General features: G+C 38.2%; 2 protein-coding genes across 5 annotated transcripts; one reads left to right on the forward strand and one right to left on the reverse strand.

Moving 5' to 3' along the window:
• Positions 1-754: 754 nt before the first annotated feature.
• On the reverse strand, positions 755-11015 carry LOC101161646 (lysine-specific demethylase 2B). Of its 3 annotated transcripts, none has more exons than XM_020706081.2 (10): positions 10877-11015; positions 7822-8043; positions 7561-7704; positions 6663-6749; positions 6013-6309; positions 5138-5916; positions 4672-4835; positions 4433-4594; positions 2897-3011; positions 755-1879 (listed from the first exon to the last, which is right to left on the reverse strand). In XM_020706081.2, the coding sequence occupies exons 1-10, from the start codon at positions 10928-10930 to the stop codon at positions 1873-1875; spliced, it is 2031 nt and encodes a 676-aa protein (XP_020561740.1). In that variant the 5' UTR covers positions 10931-11015; the 3' UTR covers positions 755-1872. The 3 variants fall into 3 exon arrangements, with proteins under 3 accessions (XP_020561740.1, XP_020561739.1, XP_011477695.1); XM_020706080.2 differs by having other exon boundaries at positions 2793-3011; positions 10877-11014; XM_011479393.3 differs by having other exon boundaries at positions 2793-3011; positions 6013-6300; positions 10877-11012.
• A 1443-nt stretch (positions 11016-12458) lies between these two features.
• LOC101161896 (calcium release-activated calcium channel protein 1) lies at positions 12459-15597 on the forward strand. 2 transcript variants are annotated; one of them, XM_011479395.3, is made up of 2 exons: positions 12459-12531; positions 14748-15597. In XM_011479395.3, exon 2 carries the CDS (start codon positions 14754-14756, stop codon positions 15291-15293), a length of 540 nt encoding a protein of 179 aa, XP_011477697.1. In that variant the 5' UTR covers positions 12459-12531; positions 14748-14753; the 3' UTR covers positions 15294-15597. The 2 variants fall into 2 exon arrangements, with proteins under 2 accessions (XP_011477697.1, XP_004072752.1); XM_004072704.3 differs by lacking the exon at positions 12459-12531 and adding an exon at positions 12538-12856.
• The last annotated feature ends 3042 nt before the right edge of the window (positions 15598-18639 follow it).

Below are 18639 nucleotides of genomic sequence, written 5' to 3' on the forward strand. Positions count from 1 at the left end.
CATTTTTATGATCTCATTTTTGCTGCAAACTGAGAATTTGGAACAGTTTCTACTTTTTAACCTGACATACTTTGTTTTACTGGGACTTTTTTTCCCTGTTTTCTATTCTTTTAATGACAAGTGCATAATTACAAAACATTAAGATATAGGAAGAAATTGGGAAACAGCCATGGCTAAAACCCTTTTAAATATCTTATTTACATTAAGATGACTAATCTTCAGCCTGACTTTAACCTTCTGATTGACATGTTTAGTAATTTTATATTTTGAACAAAAGTGTAAATAAGTCACAATTATAGCTTTTCCACAAATACAAAAGTCCTCAAATGTATTTCTCTAGAAAAGTTTGGTTGGTGTAACACTAAGCTCAGATATTAATTCAAAACCCCTGGAAAGGTTTTCCTGGCTTTGAAATTCTCCATCTGGATCAGGACCACACATTAAAATGAAACTGTCTCTAAAGATTGACATGTCATTTAATGAAGTGTGTCTTTGCATTTCTTCATTGCTGAAGTTTCAGTTGTCCTATTTTTTCATACGTAGCAAATAACTATTGGTTTGAAGAAATTTTTACAGAGTTAACTTAAGATTATATATAAAAATAAATAAAAAAGTAAAAAAGAAATGTGATGGCAATTGTATTGAAGCCTGATTGTACTAAAAAATGTCAGCCTATAATAGGATCTAAAATTATTTAGACACAAAGTGGCTATTACACAATGATGAGTTACAAGCAAAAGCCAAAGAGACTCCGTTAGGATACAAATGAAAATCTTTTAATGCATTTCAGCACTTAATTTTAAGATTTACAAATATAAACAATATCACATTCACCTGAGGCAATAGAGGACAGCACAACACCCAAAATACAACAGGCAATGTATGAAGCAAGGGTTTGAATTTACAGGAATATTCACAAAGGTCATAATAAGATGCCACCATAGAAAACCAGACGCGTGGGCCTCGAGGTTTGTTCTGTCAACTTCCTTTGACTGACTTGTGGGAGTCAAATCCCACCGACTGCATACTGCCACAGGCTCAGAGCTGATAAATTAGATGCATTACTTTAACTCGTGTAAGACGGCTTCGTCAAAGTCACAGAATAAATACAAACTGTAATAAAAAAAATAAATTAATGTTGAAATATTGAAGAAAAACCCCTAATAAACAGAACACTCAACATTAAAAAGTATAAATGTAAAACATGAGGGTGTAACAGAATTTTACAGTTCGTTTACTATTTTATAATCACTGAAATACATTCCAAAAAAAGCAAAGTTGATGACCATTTAGTCACTTCACATGCAGTATTTAATATGATATGGAAATGAGCTGTCAAATGTTGATATTGGCACACTGATATGTGACGGCAAGAAGGATTCTCTGTTTTTCTATGCCAAACAGGCTCTGTGGTACTTACATGCCTGGAACACTAAACTTATGAAATGCTGCTTTTACAAAAATACAAATTTCAAAATTTGAAAAGGATAAAAATAACTCAGTTACTTACAACCACATCTTTAGAAAAGCACAGCCTTAACAGAAATACATGCATGCTTTTTCCTTTTTATCAGTTGAGTGAGAACCCCAGCTTTCTTTCCCTCGTTTCATCTAAGACAGTGATTCAGAGACTTATCACAGGACCGGTTGTTCCATTAAGTGCAAAGACAGACTGAACGCGTTTGTCCTGGTAGGAGCTAGCTGGTCTTCTGTAGGAGTTTCTCTTCTTTTAGTCTGAAAGGTACGCTCACTGACATCTCTGCAATGAACCTTTCGCAAGCCGTCGTGGTCACCTGCTTGCAGAAGCGGAGGTCGATCTGGCAGATGCTTCCACAGCGCTTGAAAAAGTTTAAGGAATGATCTGTAACTCGATTACAAACTGGAAAAAAAAGCACACAAACAAAAGAAAAAGAGAAGAAATCAGTTTTGCGTCTGCGTCAGTTTGATTCCTTTTCAGAAGGGTATTTTAAAAAGGTAAAAAAAAAATACAACAAATGTGACAAAACTTATATTTGCATTAAATTTCATTTTAAGTATTGGATTTTTAAAATTCCATCTAATATTCAAAAATGCTCCCAACTTAATAATTATAATGTTTTTAACCATGAAGCTATTTTGAGTTTCAGAGCTCTCACTTCTTAAAGAAAAGAGGTGATTCTGTGGCTGCTGGTACTGCTAACAGACATGTGTGGTGCTCAGAAGGAAAGCAAAAACAAATAACCCTAAATTTGGATTTCTGCATCTTGAACTAGATTTTTGTCATATTTAATTTTTACTTTTAATTAAACAATCACAAAAATATTTTGTTAAAACAAAACTGTATTTTTTGTAGACTACTACTAATACTACTAAGTTTGGCCTTAAAGTATATTTGGGTGACTTTAGTGGTTCTAAATCAGCTTATCTGTTACTAAATGTGACCATGACACGGATGAGGTTGTGGTCGAATGCGTAGGCAGCTTATCACATTAGATGGGGAGTAGTTTTGACTAAAAATGCTATGTATGCTATGGTTGACCTACATTGTCTCATTAATATCTGGCACGCCTAATGGTTACTTTTCTTCTTTTTTGAGTCAAATGTGTAACTTTTTTGAGTTAGTCATAACCTAAGGACAGATCTTTTGGGGGGGGGGTGTTAAAGCTTTGCCTATAACACTAAGAGATCTAAGGCCTTTTCCCTGACTTTAGGTTTTATCTTTAATATTTGACGACTGCATAATACCTCCACAAACCCAGGTGTTTCTGTCTCTATACTGCCGCCCTAACTTAACCTAAAGCCTTGGATCTCACCTGATAGGTTGATTTCTGTGAGGGAGTCTCTGGTTGTGGTCCCTGCTGCTGTAAGTAAGTTAACAGACTGGTCATTAATATGGTTGCAGTAACTCAGGTCCAACCTGGACAGCAAAGGCATCTGCCGACTTATGAGCCGCAGGGACGCGTCGGTGATGTCCAGTCCTGCCAGCCGCAGGTCCTCCACGTTCCTCAACTTGCAACAATTGTCCAACTGACCTGTCACACGGTTACACAGAGCACCAATCAGTTCACTTTCAGAGTCATTGCGGAATCTCAAATTATCCAAAAATTGTTTCAACTTAAGTTTTAGTCCTAAGAAGTTTTTATTTCCTGTTCCACAGCTCAGTTTGGTGCAACGGTAAAATAGAAAAGAAACTATTTTTGGGGAGAAAAGTGAAAGCACCGTTTAGCCTAGATATATAAAGATGAAAAAAAAAGCTGACAATGCTGCTGCGGGACACGCATGACCGTTTCAATACGACTGGAGCCACACAGAAACTAGTTCAACAGGACAGCAGAGGAACTGGAGTTCTCTAGTGGTGGTCAAAATGATTTCTAAAAACATATTTTGGCATTTTGGACGCTCAGAAAAAAAAATATTTATTGTAATTTACGGTATGTCAAAAGAAACCTCACAGCTAAGCTCAAATGGAAAAAAAGAGAAACTTTTTCTTTTTGGAAAGTGGCAAAAAAAGAACATTGTAACACATGACTTAAAAGACAGAGTGTTTCAAATGTATTTAAATATAGACAATTAGGGCAGACCTATGAAGGTCACAATGTGAAAAATGTTCAGTGAGATTTTTTTTTTACTGTCGATAAGTATCCTGACCGCATTCCTTCCTTAGCCTTTTCCTTCTTCAGGGCTCAAATATTTTCTGGGTTATAAGGCAGACGGTGCTTCGTGCACATCTTTCAGATGGCACTGATAAGTCGACTGAGGAAATAGTTACTTAATTTCTAGGCTTAAATATCCACCAACAGCTGCCACAAAACTTTATTCAGTGGATACATAGATGTTTCAAAAATAAAAAAAAGCACAACTTTTGTTTCTTTAAAATGGGATCTAGGCAAAAACAAACATTTTTTTCCAAGTATGACCTTATTAAAATGTTCTTCTGAGTCTCTATTAGGTAACACTTTTCCCAAGGTCACCCTCCAGTAGTAAACAATTCTCTTCTTAAACTTGTTGCACCCTTTCCTGGTTTTGTTTTCAAACTGTTCCAACAAGTTTCAACTTGAGCAGCACTTTTTTTCCCCTCTGCTGTATTGATTTGTCACTCACTTCCTCATAGCACATCTCCTTTTCTTTGCGTATTGTGTGGTTATGTTCTAACGTTTGGTTTGTTCACTTTTTGGCTTCAGTAAAGGATTTTTTTCTGCACAGGGAAAAGGAATTGAATCTTCTTAGTCAAGTTGATTCTTTCTGTGAGTTTGCTGACTCACTACGATTTAAAAAAAAAAAGTGACTTTTTATTCAAAGTCTCATTTCGTTATATTTTTTTGAAAGAAATCTGGTTATATTTATTTTTTCTTTGATGATTCTGAATGTCATTTAGTGCAGTAATGTGTCTAGGTGTCACAGCATACATGATAGTACAGAAAAACACTACTCAGCGCTTTAGCTTTGGTTGTACCTGGTCTGTTATCTGTAGGCGGTGAGAGGAGGTCCCTCATCTGGGCATCTTTGAGGCCTTCCACCCACTGTATATCGAGGGTGCGCAGCAGAGGGCAGCTGGAGGTGCAGAGTGCAGAAACAGCCGCCCAAGAACAGCCTGACAGCTTCAATACTCGCAGACCTGAACCACAGAGCAGCTTTTAAATACAGGTGCGGCACTAATGTCACGGGGAAACGTTTGCTTCTAATCACACTCACCTGGTAACCTGTTAATAAGCCAGCTGAGCTGCTTTTTAGAAATGTTGGTCCAACTGAGATCCAGGGAAACCGGCTGTCTGCGGACGATTCCACTGAGCATAAGGGGGGTGATTGACGTACAGCGGTTCAGATCAATCTTTGTCCAGAGTCGCTTATCACAACACCTAGAGTGCAGAAGTTGATATTTAAGAAGCATGTCAATGAAAAAATGTAACGTGGTATCTTAGGTTGAACATAAAAAATGTAAAGTTGAGCCTGACAGTGTCCATCGCCCTGGCAAGTTAAGATTATTTCACTTTTTGTTAAAAAAGAAATGTTGCTTTTTCTGCACAAAGATGTGTCTTATTGTTATTGTCTCGTTTCCAATCAGAAAAAAATGTGGTTAAATAAAAGTCACTTAAGGTCAGAACCTGCCAGAGTTCCGAATAGTTTCAGGCTCGACTGTAAAGGTGCAGTGTAGATGTACCATCTGTTCCACGTCTTGCACACTCTCATGCAGACACACAGCTCCTGGTGTGTGAGGTAGCTGAATATTTTCATCCACACCTCCCGTTGCATGACATGCGCTTTCCCGTCTTTCAGGGGCAGCCTATCAGGAGGCGGGCTTATCGGAGGGGGCCGAACGACGTGCCGTTCCATTTGGACACACTTGGGCGGAGAGCGTGGCGGGACTGGCCGTGTTGTTGGGGTACTACGATTAAAACCGAGCGGCGTGATCCGACTTGGGTAAAAGTGCCGCAGTTCCCAGGGGGTCCCGTTCATCTCTTTGGTCTTGAGGTGGGACCGTTGATCAGAGAGCTCGTTCCCGTTGCGAAACAGCCGCTTGGGCTCCTCGTTTTCCATTTCTGGCTCCACTTTGAGAGGCTGTCGGTTCTCGTTTGCCAAAGAATCCTCTGTCTTCTGGATTTCTTGGTTCAGTTCTTTGCTCAGTTCTCGGCTCAGATCTCTGTTAGGCAAGCGGCGCTTACGCCGCGCTTTGGGACGGTGGCCCTTTTCCTGCGTCTCGCTGCCGCCCTCGCTGCTGGGACCGGCCTGTGGAGAGCTGCAGTGTGACTGGTCGCTGTCGCCAAGCGGTGTTTTGATGGAGGGATTCAAGTGGTCAGTCTTTGTGTCCTTGTAATCCCATTCGTCTTCAGTATCTCCGAACCGCCCTTTCCTACCTATGCTGCTCCGGAATTGAGGCTCCCTTACTTCGTCATCGTCTTCCTCATATGTGTCTTCATCATCCTCTTCGGTCTTGATTTCCTGTGAAGTTAGAAAAAAAAATAAGAGTCTCTGCTCCTGGATTCAAACTCTTAGAGAGACAAGTCAAACTTCTGAAGAATGTGGGCAGACACAAACCTTCCTCTTCACACTGAGATCCTCCTCTTCATCATCATCAAACAACTTCCTCTTCTTCCTCAGTTTGTCCTCAGGCCTGGAGTGTGGCAGGTTGCTGGGGGAGAGCAGAGGTGGCTGCCGGTGGATCGAATCCTCTGGTCTGTGTCTTGGCGTTTCCTCCCGCTCCGGCTTCCTTTTGGACACGGACGAAACGTCTCCTTCCTCTTTTCCAGGTTTCTGTTCCCGCAGCAAGGAGCCGGGGAGGTTGGAGGCGTATTTGAACCCCGGACCCCTTTTTTGCTTCAATACCAAAGGGGACAACAATTGCAAAACGACTTTATACCTTCAGCCTACAAAAACCAGGAAACTCAGCACAAAAAAATCCATTAATGTTTAAACTTGCTCTGGTGACCAAAATATAAAGTCATTGCTCTTCTGCTTCTGTGACTCGCATAGCTATGTGTGAATGACAAAGCAAACAAATGAGTAAACAGGAACTTGGTTAAATACAAAACTGATGAAACTCAAACACAAAAAAAGGGAAAAGAAGAAACTTGTCCGACAGTAAAACAAGTTCTTTTGTGGAAACGTTGTTTCTGAAATACTTGGAACAGAGATTTAGAAACTGTGGTGCAATCATTATCATCCCAGTCACACACATTTCTACTCACTTTTCCGCTTTTCCCAGCATGGTTGCACTTCGGACATTCCCAGCAGTTAGGAAGTTCATCGTTCACCACTCCTGATGCATCACTCACCTGAAGCAAAGAAGGAGAACGCACACGGTCTTAATCCAGACCTCAAACTAACCAAATTATACAATCGGCTTCTGTACGCATGTGAGTGCGAGCGTTCAACAGGACAGAGGCAGTGAAAGTAGAGAAAGACAGTTGATATGTTGGTCAGCACAACTGAACCAGAGCTGGAGTCTGAAGTTTTCCTTTAGGGATTACATGAAGGAAAAGTACAAACAATCAAATATCTTCTCTGAACTATCCTACATGTGTTCAAAATGTGAAGTACACAATTAGGCTTGTGAGACAAAAACACATCACACAAACCAAGAGAGCGGAAAAGAGCCCCAAAAAAAACTAAAGGTGTGATGTTTAGAGCAATAAAAAAAGACATGGTATTTGTATTCTGATTTGTCCCCCCAATCTTACAATAAATGCACACAAACAAAAATGAAAACCCTGAACAGCATTTTTACAATCCAAAGCGTGTGCTATTGAAACAATGATTACCACACGCCAGGCTGCACATGTCCTGTGTGCATTTCATTTACTATAGTCAGCTTTTCCTTTAGGACAGTACTGAGTATGAATCACATCATACAATACTTCTCTACTGTTCCAGCCAGTCAAACTTTGCAACAGTATAATTATAATTACAGGGGTTGATGTTTTAAACTCAATTTCAGCATCAAATTGACTTAATTGCCTGAAGCACAAATGCCTGGATCACTTCTGTGGTATTAAAATGATCTGAAATTCATCCGACTCACACATTAAGTGACGGTTGTAATTACTCAACAGAGTTGCTCAACAGTTACAAGTCGGGTTTCAGTACCTTGAGGCAGTTGGGATGAACAATCTCGTTGCAGATGGAGCACTCCATTAACATAAAGTTGAATTTGTCCTCATCGTCTTGAAGTGTGTCCTCCTTCCCTGCCTCTTTGCAAACAACACACACTGCAGTGTGGGGCAAGACGGGCTGCAGAAGAAAAAAAAAAACATGCCTTCATTCTTTCACAATAGTATCATCAGTTGTATTTATTGTCAGATGCAATCATTAAATATGAGACATCATTTTCTTTGAATGCTGACTTACTGCAATGCACTGCCTCATGATGCAGGACTGCTTCATGCGCCCCGGTCCACCAAACTTCTTCATGTCCTTACAAAAGTGACACTCTCCACATTCGGTCCGCAGACACGCCTCACACTTACGGCAGCGCGTCCTCCTCCGTCTGGCTCCAGACGTGCTGCGGTTGGACGGCAGCTTAACGGTTGACGTCCCCATCTTGGGTTTGGGCCGGTTAGCTGCCCGCTGCTGAAAGACAAACCGTTCAGGTTTAACTGGAGAGAAGTGTGATAAATGGTGTGAAAAATAAACCCAGGAAAGGGACCTATAGGACATGCTGATCTTTTCCTTTTTAGCTGGGTACAATAATTATTTAATGATGCAAAATATACAGTACAAAATCTGCAGTAATCATTATTTAGAAATGGATTTTTAACATTTTCATTTAAAGACTCCATTGAATCAGTTCAGCTGTAAATGACTGTGAATGTAAAATAAAAACAATGAATTTATTTAGCCATAAAGCTAAATTTTTAAAAAAGCCAAAAGAGTCAATCACAGCCATATAGAGTAAAATAAATTAATAAATAGAATTCCCTGCACCGAAATGCTGCAGTCACTCAGATGACAACAGCCGCCGATTCTCCTTTGATCTATCAGGAAATCACTAAACAGAATTATGACATGGTTGAAAAAAATAATCAAATCTTTGTATGCGTTGCATTTTTCTGCTTCTTCCCAGCGGCCACAATGTGACTACAAAGGGACTATGAAGAAAAAGACTAATCATAGACCATGACAGTCATCTTACTCTAGCAAGAAGGGTTACCTTGGCAACACATTTGCCTTCCTAGTGGCAAATGTTTGAATATGGGCCTGAGAGAGAGATGGTTAAAAATAGGCTCATAAGAGGCGGTTATTGTTTTATTTGAGGCCGTGAACATTTTCCAGCTGTCATTTCTGCTTATTATGGGTAACAAAGACACGTCCCACGTGAAATGGATAAATGTTGTAGCTCAGTTGCTGATTGTTGAGCTTTTCTTTCAAACAACAAGCCGATTTCTCCACTCCAACAAATTCATTTCCCTCGCTGTGGGCAGGTATAACAGGTACATTTCAATAGAAAGAGAACAGGTTTGTCCGGACTGTCTACATTCTCAGCAGCTGAAGTTTAAATTTGGAAGAAGACAAGCGACAAAAGTAGAAATGTACCAGAGTCTTTTCGAAGAAAACCAACAGTGTAATAACAAACATGTATAGCATCGTCCTTCTTGTTTAACAGTTCAGCATAGATCTTGCTCTGAGAAGGATTTTGAACTTCTACAGATTAGAGATATTTCTTTTTTTTTTTTTAAGTGTGAGGAGGGTTTTCTTCATGCAAACACTTTCAGGAAGGAAATGTGAGAAGCTCTTACAAACAGACATTATGTCAATAACAGTTTGTCCAGTGTCACTGTGTTTGTATGCTACTTTCTGCAAATTATTTAGATCATAGGCTGAACTACTTTCTAACCGAGCGAGAGGAGAGCAAGGTGTTGACAAAAGAGACCTTACGTTTTATAGTCCTACTGAGAAATATTGGACTAAAATGAACATCTCCTGAGCGTAGACTGATCCGCTCTGTTGTCCTGCAGTGAATGGATGACTTGTGCAACATGCACATCTCACTTTTAACAACTGTAGCTTGATAAATGGATCTCAATGTATTAACTTTGCTTAATACATTTTTTTAGATCAAAATTTCAAAACTAAGTGTCAGGTTGCAAATGTCTCAAATTCCCACTTGCAAAACATTTGAACTCTTTCATAAATGAAAAACCACTAACACAAAGTTAGGGACACACGATAACACTGGAGCTGAATACAGCTTCGTTGTGTCCTGAGATGCATTTCAAAAAAAACAAACTAAAGCACACATTGGTTATCAGCTGACTTGTTCTTACTGTAACTCTAGAACAATACGTCAGGAATTTAGGATTGTTGCCAATGACTATAAACAAAAAAAAAGAAAAGCCATCCACAGCCCTCGCACTGGACATCAGTGGGAGAAAGTCGCAAGGCTCATTACAGGATTTCTTCGAAAGGCATGTGCGGCTGTCTCTGACCATGTGTCTCAAGTGACGATTTCAAACTTTCATTCGTGATTAAGCGTTAGTGGGTGTTGTGGATTGAGATGATGTAAGCACAATAAAGTGACTTACACATCACATATTTTTATGGCTGATTGTCAAGCCAAGTATCTCCTGGCGACTTGTGCAATACACTAAAACAGGGAAGGTTAGTTGTGATTCATGCTGTGCTGTGGCTGCACTTAATCCCACAAATGTTCACCTCTAATGTTGACATGAACACTTTCCCTAGAGCTGCCCTAACTCCTAAACCAAGTCCCGGGCCAGTGAATGGAGGGGACCTCTGCTCCTCAGTTCTGGAACCACTGGATCAACAAGCAACAGAAGTAAGAGCTACTTCATTGTTCCCTCTCCCCATCCCCCTCCTAGGTCCCTGCCCCAACAACGTTTTGCCTAAAGCCTTCTTAAAGGCGCAGAGTGGTGGGACAAGTTTTGGGAGTGGAGATTTGTGCCAACAAACAAAACAAAACAAAACAAAACAAAAAAAAAGAATCAAAACGGTACATTTCCATTGCAGCAGGTGAGTGTGAAAAAGCAGAACAGTCCAACTGCTAAGGGGTTGGGGGGGGTTCTGGCCACAGCAGGAATTTTGAAACATGATTGGATGAAGCTGCTGAGTAGTGGAGATGGACAGTAACAAAATGGGTCAGTTCTGGATATCATGATAAGAGGATCTAAGGGGGAAAAATAATTAAATATACACTGTTATTCGGACACTCGGTAATTTATCATTTCAAATGATTGGAATGTGTTAGTTTTGTCCCCTAATTAGACTCGTAAAAGACGTTTAAAAAGACGATGTACTCCTTTCAACCTGACTCACATAAACACAAGAGCGGGTGGAACGTCAACCTGAAGTAAGCGCTAAAAAAACGCTTTCCTTTTGTCTCGGTACTCCGGTTCAGCTCATAATAAGGTATAGTGTTGCTCTAATAAAGTGTAAAAACCTTTACCTGCTCAGACTCAGACTCGTATTCCTCATCCTCTCCACTCATTGACAAGGCCATGACTCTCCTCTCTCATCGCTTGTGAACAGCAAACGAAACTAACATGGCTGAACAAACCACCAGATCAGCCCGTTCCCCCTCCTTCACGTCATTACGAACGTGCCATCTTCACGGACCATGGGAAAAATCAGTGCTGTGTTATCTAATCAACCTCTGCTATTCCCTTTATTTAAACCAGGCAACTGAGAAAGATCCTCATGAAATCTGTAATTACATTTATGATTTTACGTGTAAAAACAAACATATGAGCTAAGGAAATCCATATTTTACCGGGTAAAATCGTTAAGTTAAAATGGTACGACAGAGCCAACAAATGCTGTCCTGCTGTACAACGTGAATGCAGCATCACTGTTGCAGGAAGTTAAGATAGGCAGGTAGGACATGACAGTTCACTCAGACACGTCGAGTCACGGTGCCACTTTCCTTATCTATTTTATTTTTTTTATTTTTAAAGGGAGTGGTGGCGGTAGTATTACTGAACATTCATCGTGCAAACTGTCCACTACTTTTCGAAATAAAGGATATTTTGCAAGCATTGATTTAGTGTAGTAATTCACAATAAAAGCATGTCTAGTACTAGTGTAGTGGGCATGCTAAAAAAGCACACCTAATGTGGCTATTGTTATTTCTTCTCCTGCTGCCATAACCATTTTGATTTGTTTTTTGCCTTGCCTTTGCCTAGTTTTTTTTTTCTGTATGTGCATTCATAACGTTTGTTTGTATGTGAGCATAAAAAAAGCGACACACACAGGGATTATTACTATCATTGTTGTTTTGTTTTATATGTTTGTTTAATGTTTTTAATTGTTTCTTTATTGCAAAACTGAATGTGAAATTCTGTAAATTGAAATATGTGCAATAAGGTTTATTGGGGAAAAAACATTTTGATGTATTTATTTTCCAATTATCTCGGAAAAAAGCATATTATTCTTCAGGCATAGAAAATGATCATTAATGAGTCAAATATCAGAATGAATACGCAAATGTGGTCAGTTCCACTCAAAATTAAATTTAGCACTGACCTATTCAGATAATAAACAAAACATTTTATATATGAGACACTTTCATTTAAAATACACTTTTTTCATGAAGAAATGAAAAGGTTTTTTTCTATTTAAAATAATAAAAATTAGGCCCATGTTTCCTTGTCTGAGGAACAGCGGTGACATTTATAACAGTCTCCTGTTTTATCTGTGCATGCTGAGTGCATCAGCTGCAGGATCCTTCTTTAAAGATGTACTCTGTCAACAGTCTTTCAAAACTCAAATTATACGGAAAAGAACCTAGTCAGCACCATACTTGAAATACTTTCACTTATATTGTTTCAAGTTTGCATGCTTGAGATGCTAGAAGTCTTTCATGTGTTTAAAAAAATAATTTTACTGTGGAGTAAATACATTTACTGAATGATACAATATCGTGAAAATCCATGTAAAATGCAAATTAAGCCCGATTAAATTTAAATTGAGATTGTTTTCATATAAATTAGACATTCAACTGTGTCTGTGTTTAAAAGATTATGAAGGAACATTTCCACTTTTACTTTTGTACAATCAGTGGCACGCAGAGGGAAGGGGCGAGTCCATCGGACGCATTGGATTGTGGGTATCTTGAGTTTCCTTACTGTCAGCTGTTGCGCCAAAGTTTTGACATAACTTCCTAACTTTCTCCGAGCAGGTTCATGTCATAGTATTTATCTTAAAAAGTACGCAGTTTTTTGTGCTGGCGTTTAATCCGTCGTCAGTGTAAAAAACAAAAGTTTTTCGGCTTTCAGGAAAATAGTTCGACGTTTTCTTCACTGCAAAAACTTTCGTTATGAGTAGCGAGCACTCTCTCCAGGCTCTGTCGTGGAGAAAGTTGTATCTGAGTCGAGCTAAATTAAAAGCCACCAGTCGAACCTCAGCACTCCTGTCGGGTTTCGCAATGGTAAGTTTGTTTGTCTTCGAGATGCGCGCAGTTGGTTTACGGGTTTCTCAAGAGTGGCGGCGTTCACGCCTTTATTTAGGCCCCGTTACTGCTCAGTCAGTGAGCGGCAGTCGCAGCATCCGTTCATTCAGGGTCAAAACAATGCTGCAGTTTGAATGACGCAATGAGAAACGCACATGAAAAAGCACACAGCAGCAACTAATTTAAAACAATTTTTTAGTCAGCAGCAACTAATTTAAAACATTTTTTTAGTTTAACTGTAAAAAAAAAAGCGTTATGATCTAAATTGATGAACATACTGTTGGAAAATTAGCCTTAAAATGACAGCTTACAATTTACAAAGCAACATTAAATCAATTGGCAACAAAAAATAGTACACTCAAAGTTTAATTTATTGAGTATGCTTGAGTTTAGGCATAAGTATGGCAAGTATGCTATAAACCATGTTTTGGGTAGTCTGTGTATGTGAAGTACTAACTAAATACTTTTTCAATACTAAATTTACTAATACTAAATGGGAAGAATTTAAGTTTACATTTTAGAGATAGTATGTAAAAAGGAAAGTTAAAGTGTACTGCCTCACTTTAACTGCTCTTTATTTATTGTATTATTAATAATAATCCCATCGTTTATTTTTATGCTTGGACACTAAAAATTATTATTAATAAAGTCGGTCTAGTATTAATAGTATGACTATTTTCAAGTAGTCATAGCATTAATATGACTATTTATTATAAAACCTTAAGAGGTGGATCAAAAATATCTACAAACCTCCACACCTTGCATTTAGGCTGGGGGTCTGCAACATTTTATGCTAAAATAGCCCTTTTTTCTAGTTGCTTACTTTCAAAAACCCAGCCTGAGCTGCAAAGTCTCACTTCACGGTTTGGAAAAAATACACTTTTTTTTTGTGGCCATGAAGCCTTTCAATTGTCAAATTTTTAATTATTTCATCATTTAAATATTTAAAATAATTGAAATATAACAATGTTATTTTTTCTGTTTGTATAACAATTTATTTATTGGTTTTGTTTAGGCAGCAGCACATACTAGTTCCTATACTAGTTCCTTTCAAAATAAAATACATCCTGTGTCAATAACTACCGTAACTTATTTTTTCCTAAGCATCTCCATTTTTCTTTAAAGCCAAAGAGTCACAATTGAGTAATAAAAGAGGCTTTGGAGCCTAAGGTTGCAGATTCCTGATTAAAGACAAAAATAGTTTAGATGAGAATTTGATTAACTCATTTTGTGTTTTATTTTTGTATTTTAATTACAGATCTTTAGGAGAAGCACATTTTTTGTTTTTATTGATGCAGAGCTTTTCTCCCTTAAACTATACATAATCTGCATCTTTAACCCCAACAATTTAACATTTTTCCCCTTGCATTGCCCAAACAGCTACTTTTCATCTTGAAATATGTGAGATTTGTGATTATTTCAGCAACAGACAACATTTTATGATTTTTTTTTTTTTTGCCATCTGCCATGTTATTTTTTACATTACTGAAAGAGTCCATGTCAGCGCTTTGACTTGGTGTCACACACAGATAAGATCCATGAGTGACCGCAAAAGCAAGGAAACTCCTTTTAAATCCTCTTCTAGTCTTGAGGGGGGTTAAAATCTAGATTTTTCAGTATCAACGGGTTAATCAAGATTGTCTAATGAACACAGGAGGCCAACTCCACTGGGGAATAAGACAAAAGAAAACGTATTTGCATAATTCTTGAGATGGCAGCCTTAAAAGCAGGACATCTGTGTAAGCATTTCTATTAAAATAGCTTTTCCTGACTTCAAACATCAGTTTGGTAAAACAAAAAAAAATTATTATGTATTTGTAGAAAAAAAATTGCAACTACAGCAAATATTCTGTGTGTTATTGTTTCCCAGGTTGCCATGGTGGAAGTACAGCTTGAGGCGGACCACGTGTACCCACCGGGGCTTCTGATAGCCTTCAGTGCGTGCACCACAGTGTTGGTTGCAGTGCATCTCTTTGCCCTCATGATCAGCACCTGCATCCTCCCGAATCTGGAGGCGGTCAGTAACGTGCACAACCTCAACTCTGTCAATGAGTCTCCACATGAGCGTATGCACCATCACATTGAACTAGCCTGGGCTTTTTCCACTGTGATCGGCACATTCCTGTTCCTGACAGAGGTGACGCTCTTGTGCTGGGTGAAGTTTTTGCCACTCAAGAACAACAAGGAGGTAAATAATGGCACCATCACTTCCGGCGAAGCGGCGGCCATCGCTTCCACCTGTATCATGGTGCCATTTGGCTTGGTCTTCATTGTCTTTGCTGTCCACTTCTACCGTACGCTGGTTAGCCATAAAACGGACAGGCAGATCCGAGAGTTGGAGCAGGTCATCAACCTGCACAACCAATTGGACCACACGGCTGAGAACGAGGAGCTAAAGCCCGTCCATTTCCCCTGATTTCAGAGGCTGAGTGTGGAAAAAACAACAACAAAACAAAACAAAACATGGACACTCAGCAGGTACCTTCCATGATAAATTTGTTTGTGTTTGTCAAATTTGCACAGATGGCTTTTCAGTTGAGTTGTGTTCTACATGCTGCATGTTCACCAGACTTGTCTTATCTTTGAAGGTGGAATGTATTTTTTTCTCATAGCTTTTGTTGCCAATATTTAAAAATTATCTTCCAAAAATGCTGAGATGTTTATATAAAAGCAGTACTTCACCTTTTTAAAATAAATGAGCCAAATTTCTTTACTGTGTAGAAATAAATTGTCTTGATTTATTTATAAACGATAGGATCTAAAATGAATATATAATAGTAACAATAAATAATAATCCATTTTATTTAAAGCGCCTTACAAGAAACCCAAGGACACGAATGACACTCAGTCATTTGTGGTATGTTATTATTATTATTTGTTGGCCGAAGCTTTACTATATCTCACTTTTGTGTTGAATAAATATGGTTGCAAAATATTGCCCAAATGCTTTAAAATCCCACTTCAATAATCTTTTGATCTACTTTGAACCTGGTCTTTTGCTTATGATTATGCAGTTTATCAGCAAAATCCGAAAACCTGTGTCATTTTTCTAGGACATAGTTTCTGCAGGGTGGCAGGAGTTCATTAGAAATTACCATCTGAGTTGTAGGGACTGGTGGCACAGAAGTAAGCCAGCGCTTATTTCCCATGATCTCTTTGTTTACACACTCTCCCACATTTTACAGCCCCCTCACGACCCCAAGTTAACTTTAGCGATGCATCGTAATGGAGCGGAGCAGGGAGCTCGTGGCTATTGTAGATTTGACGTCACAACTACAAGCTTTTTCAAATGGCATTTTTTCGTCTGCTCCTGACTCACCATGATTTGAATAAAGAAATACTCAGAAACACAGTTTTACTCTTAATTTTCTTTATAAATGAGAAAAATGCAAATGCAAACACCAAAAACATCAAATTCATTGGAGTGGGTCTTTCAAGCCACATTTCTGGAAAAAAAGCTTTTCCATAATGTACTGAACCTTGGTGCTGTTCATTGTCACAGTAAATTTACTAAGATTATTTGGCATTGTTATTGATTTACACTTTGTTTTTTGGTCTTACTTTCTAATAAGCACCAAAAAACTGTTACAATAAACAAAACAGTAGACTTGAATAACCTGTATTTTCAATGGGCACATTAAGAAGAGGTGTTCAATCAATAATGCATGAATGTGATGCAAATTTTTCCAAAGAAGGAAACAAATTTGTTAAAGGAATTTTTAGCAATTATAAGCGAACAGTTATTTCTCTTTCGTTCAGAAAACTAATGTTTTGTTTTATTCTTCAATGCTTTTCCAATTACAATTTTTACCAGAAACTCTCCAATTCTTGCACATGTCGAGTGTTTTACTAGTTCTTCCAAAAAATGACAGAATCAAAGGTAATGTTTAAAAATCTGCAGTTTTTTGCACCCAGTTTTAGCTTACAAGCTTGAGCAAGTTTTCACATTGGCTTCTTTTTTTTTTTTTTGAAGTTTAGAGTACATATGTGTATTTTTTACACCTGGTGGCTCATGACTTAATGGTTCTACTTGGACATGATCATTGTCTTTATTTTCTTTACTGTAAAAGTGGAACATTTAAATGTGAGCATATTATTCAAATATTAATATGTTTTTTCACAAGTAAAGTTTATTTTCATATATTTAGGTATTTGATGCTACTGTGAATCAATTGTTACACTGTTACATTGCCTGTAAACTGTAATACACAAAAAGCATTTATTTTAATTTGAGATATGGTAAGACATTCGTCTTGCAGACCTGAATAATAAAATTCTCTTGAAATTATTTTTAAAACATGTATATGATGCAAAAAATAAAAAATGGTCTACTGTACAAACTGTATATTAAAATAGTAGGCTGGGAACATTTTAATCTAAAAAAAAAAACATTTTACATTTCTATAAAACAGAGAACACAACTGAAGATGTGGCGTTTTGGTTTAATTTGTGCTATATTTATTTAATCGAGTGTATTTGATGGATTATTTTGAAGTTTGAGATGACTTTTTATTAAACGTTTTACTGTTTTGATCTTGGCAGCTCTGGTTTTTGACTCAACAGGAAATTTCTGTTTTCAGTTTGAGGTTTAAGATTTTTTTGTGTCTGCGTTGAGCGAAATGCAAGAAAAAAACACTTCAGCAGTGGCAATAAAAAGAAAACCACACAGGAAATTCCTGGATATGTTTCATGTTTGTGTGAAACGTAAACTGTTAGTCATCTGCATAAACTTTAGCAAGGCATCCAATTTCCCTCGGTCTTTGACTCTCCTTGCTCTTTTGCCAGCAGTGGTATTTACTTGATCCCTCCAAATAGAACAGAATTTAGTATAATGAACTGTTCTTGTTCAGGGTTTCTTTTACTCGTTTGCTCCTATTCAGCTACTAACTGCACTAAGAATGTTGAGAAGCCATAACTGCAACACAATAGGCAATAGGCTACCAATTGTTCTACAATTAGTGCAAATAGAAATGTTTATTTTACTGTATTTTATAAAGAGTTTTATTTATTAGCAGACACAAGAAAAATACAAAAATGAATTTGGTGGTAAGTCTTTGTGTGGCCAAAATGGGTGGGATAAACATATGTAAAGTACAAAACCATCTAACATTTCATCTTCAGAACCCACGGAACCCTTTTGGGATTGCAGGGCTGCTGGAGCCAACCTAACTACTGTTGGGTGAAGGTGGGATACACCCTGAACAGGTCACTAGTACAGGGTCACCCATGCAGGATGAATTAGAGCCACTAGTTAATCTATGAGGCATGTCTTTAGTGCCTTTAGTGAAAGGCAGAGCATGAGGCAGGGGTGGGCAATTCCAGGCCTCGAGGGCCGGTGTGTCTGCATGATTTCCAGATACTCTTGCCCTACTCATGGCTGATTACCTGGTTCAGGTGTGTCCAGCCAATAATCTTGCCCTACTCATGGCTGATTACCTGGTTCAGGTGTGTCCAGCCAATCAGAACATGCCAGAGCAGGGTATGCTGGAAAACATGCAGGACTGCGGCCCTCAATGCCCACCTCTGGATGAGGTGCAATCTCATGTCTGGAGCATCTCCAGTCTGTCCACAAATTTTTTTAAAAATAGTTACAATTTCTGATTATAACTGGATTTTTTTGCACAACTTATGGGATTTTTTTTTTACTTATTTGTTTCTATTGTTTGAAAACTGACGTCTCTGACAATTTTAATGATGAGAACATACCGATCCTACATCCAGTTTCTAAACCCATTTTGGAGACACATGGATGCTGGAGCCTA

This window comes from Oryzias latipes, chromosome 9 (assembly GCF_002234675.1).
Source record: "Oryzias latipes chromosome 9, ASM223467v1".
Taxonomy (NCBI): domain Eukaryota; kingdom Metazoa; phylum Chordata; class Actinopteri; order Beloniformes; family Adrianichthyidae; genus Oryzias; species Oryzias latipes.

Excerpts from the sequence above, each read along its gene's own strand:
- LOC101161646 (XM_020706080.2), bottom strand. The coding sequence starts at position 10,930 with ATGGCCTTGTCAATGAGTGGAGAGGATGAGGAATACGAGTCTGAGTCT. Across the intron at positions 6,750-7,560 it reads TTCATCCCAACTGCCTCAAG|GTGAGTGATGCATCAGGAGT; the intron begins GTACTGAAACCC and ends TCTTTGCTTCAG. Across the intron at positions 3,012-4,432 it reads GCCTACAGATAACAGACCAG|GTCAGTTGGACAATTGTTGC; the intron begins GTACAACCAAAG and ends ACCGTGTGACAG.
- LOC101161896 (XM_004072704.3), top strand. The coding sequence starts at position 12,746 with ATGAGTAGCGAGCACTCTCTCCAGGCTCTGTCGTGGAGAAAGTTGTAT. Across the intron at positions 12,857-14,747 it reads TCCTGTCGGGTTTCGCAATG|GTTGCCATGGTGGAAGTACA; the intron begins GTAAGTTTGTTT and ends ATTGTTTCCCAG.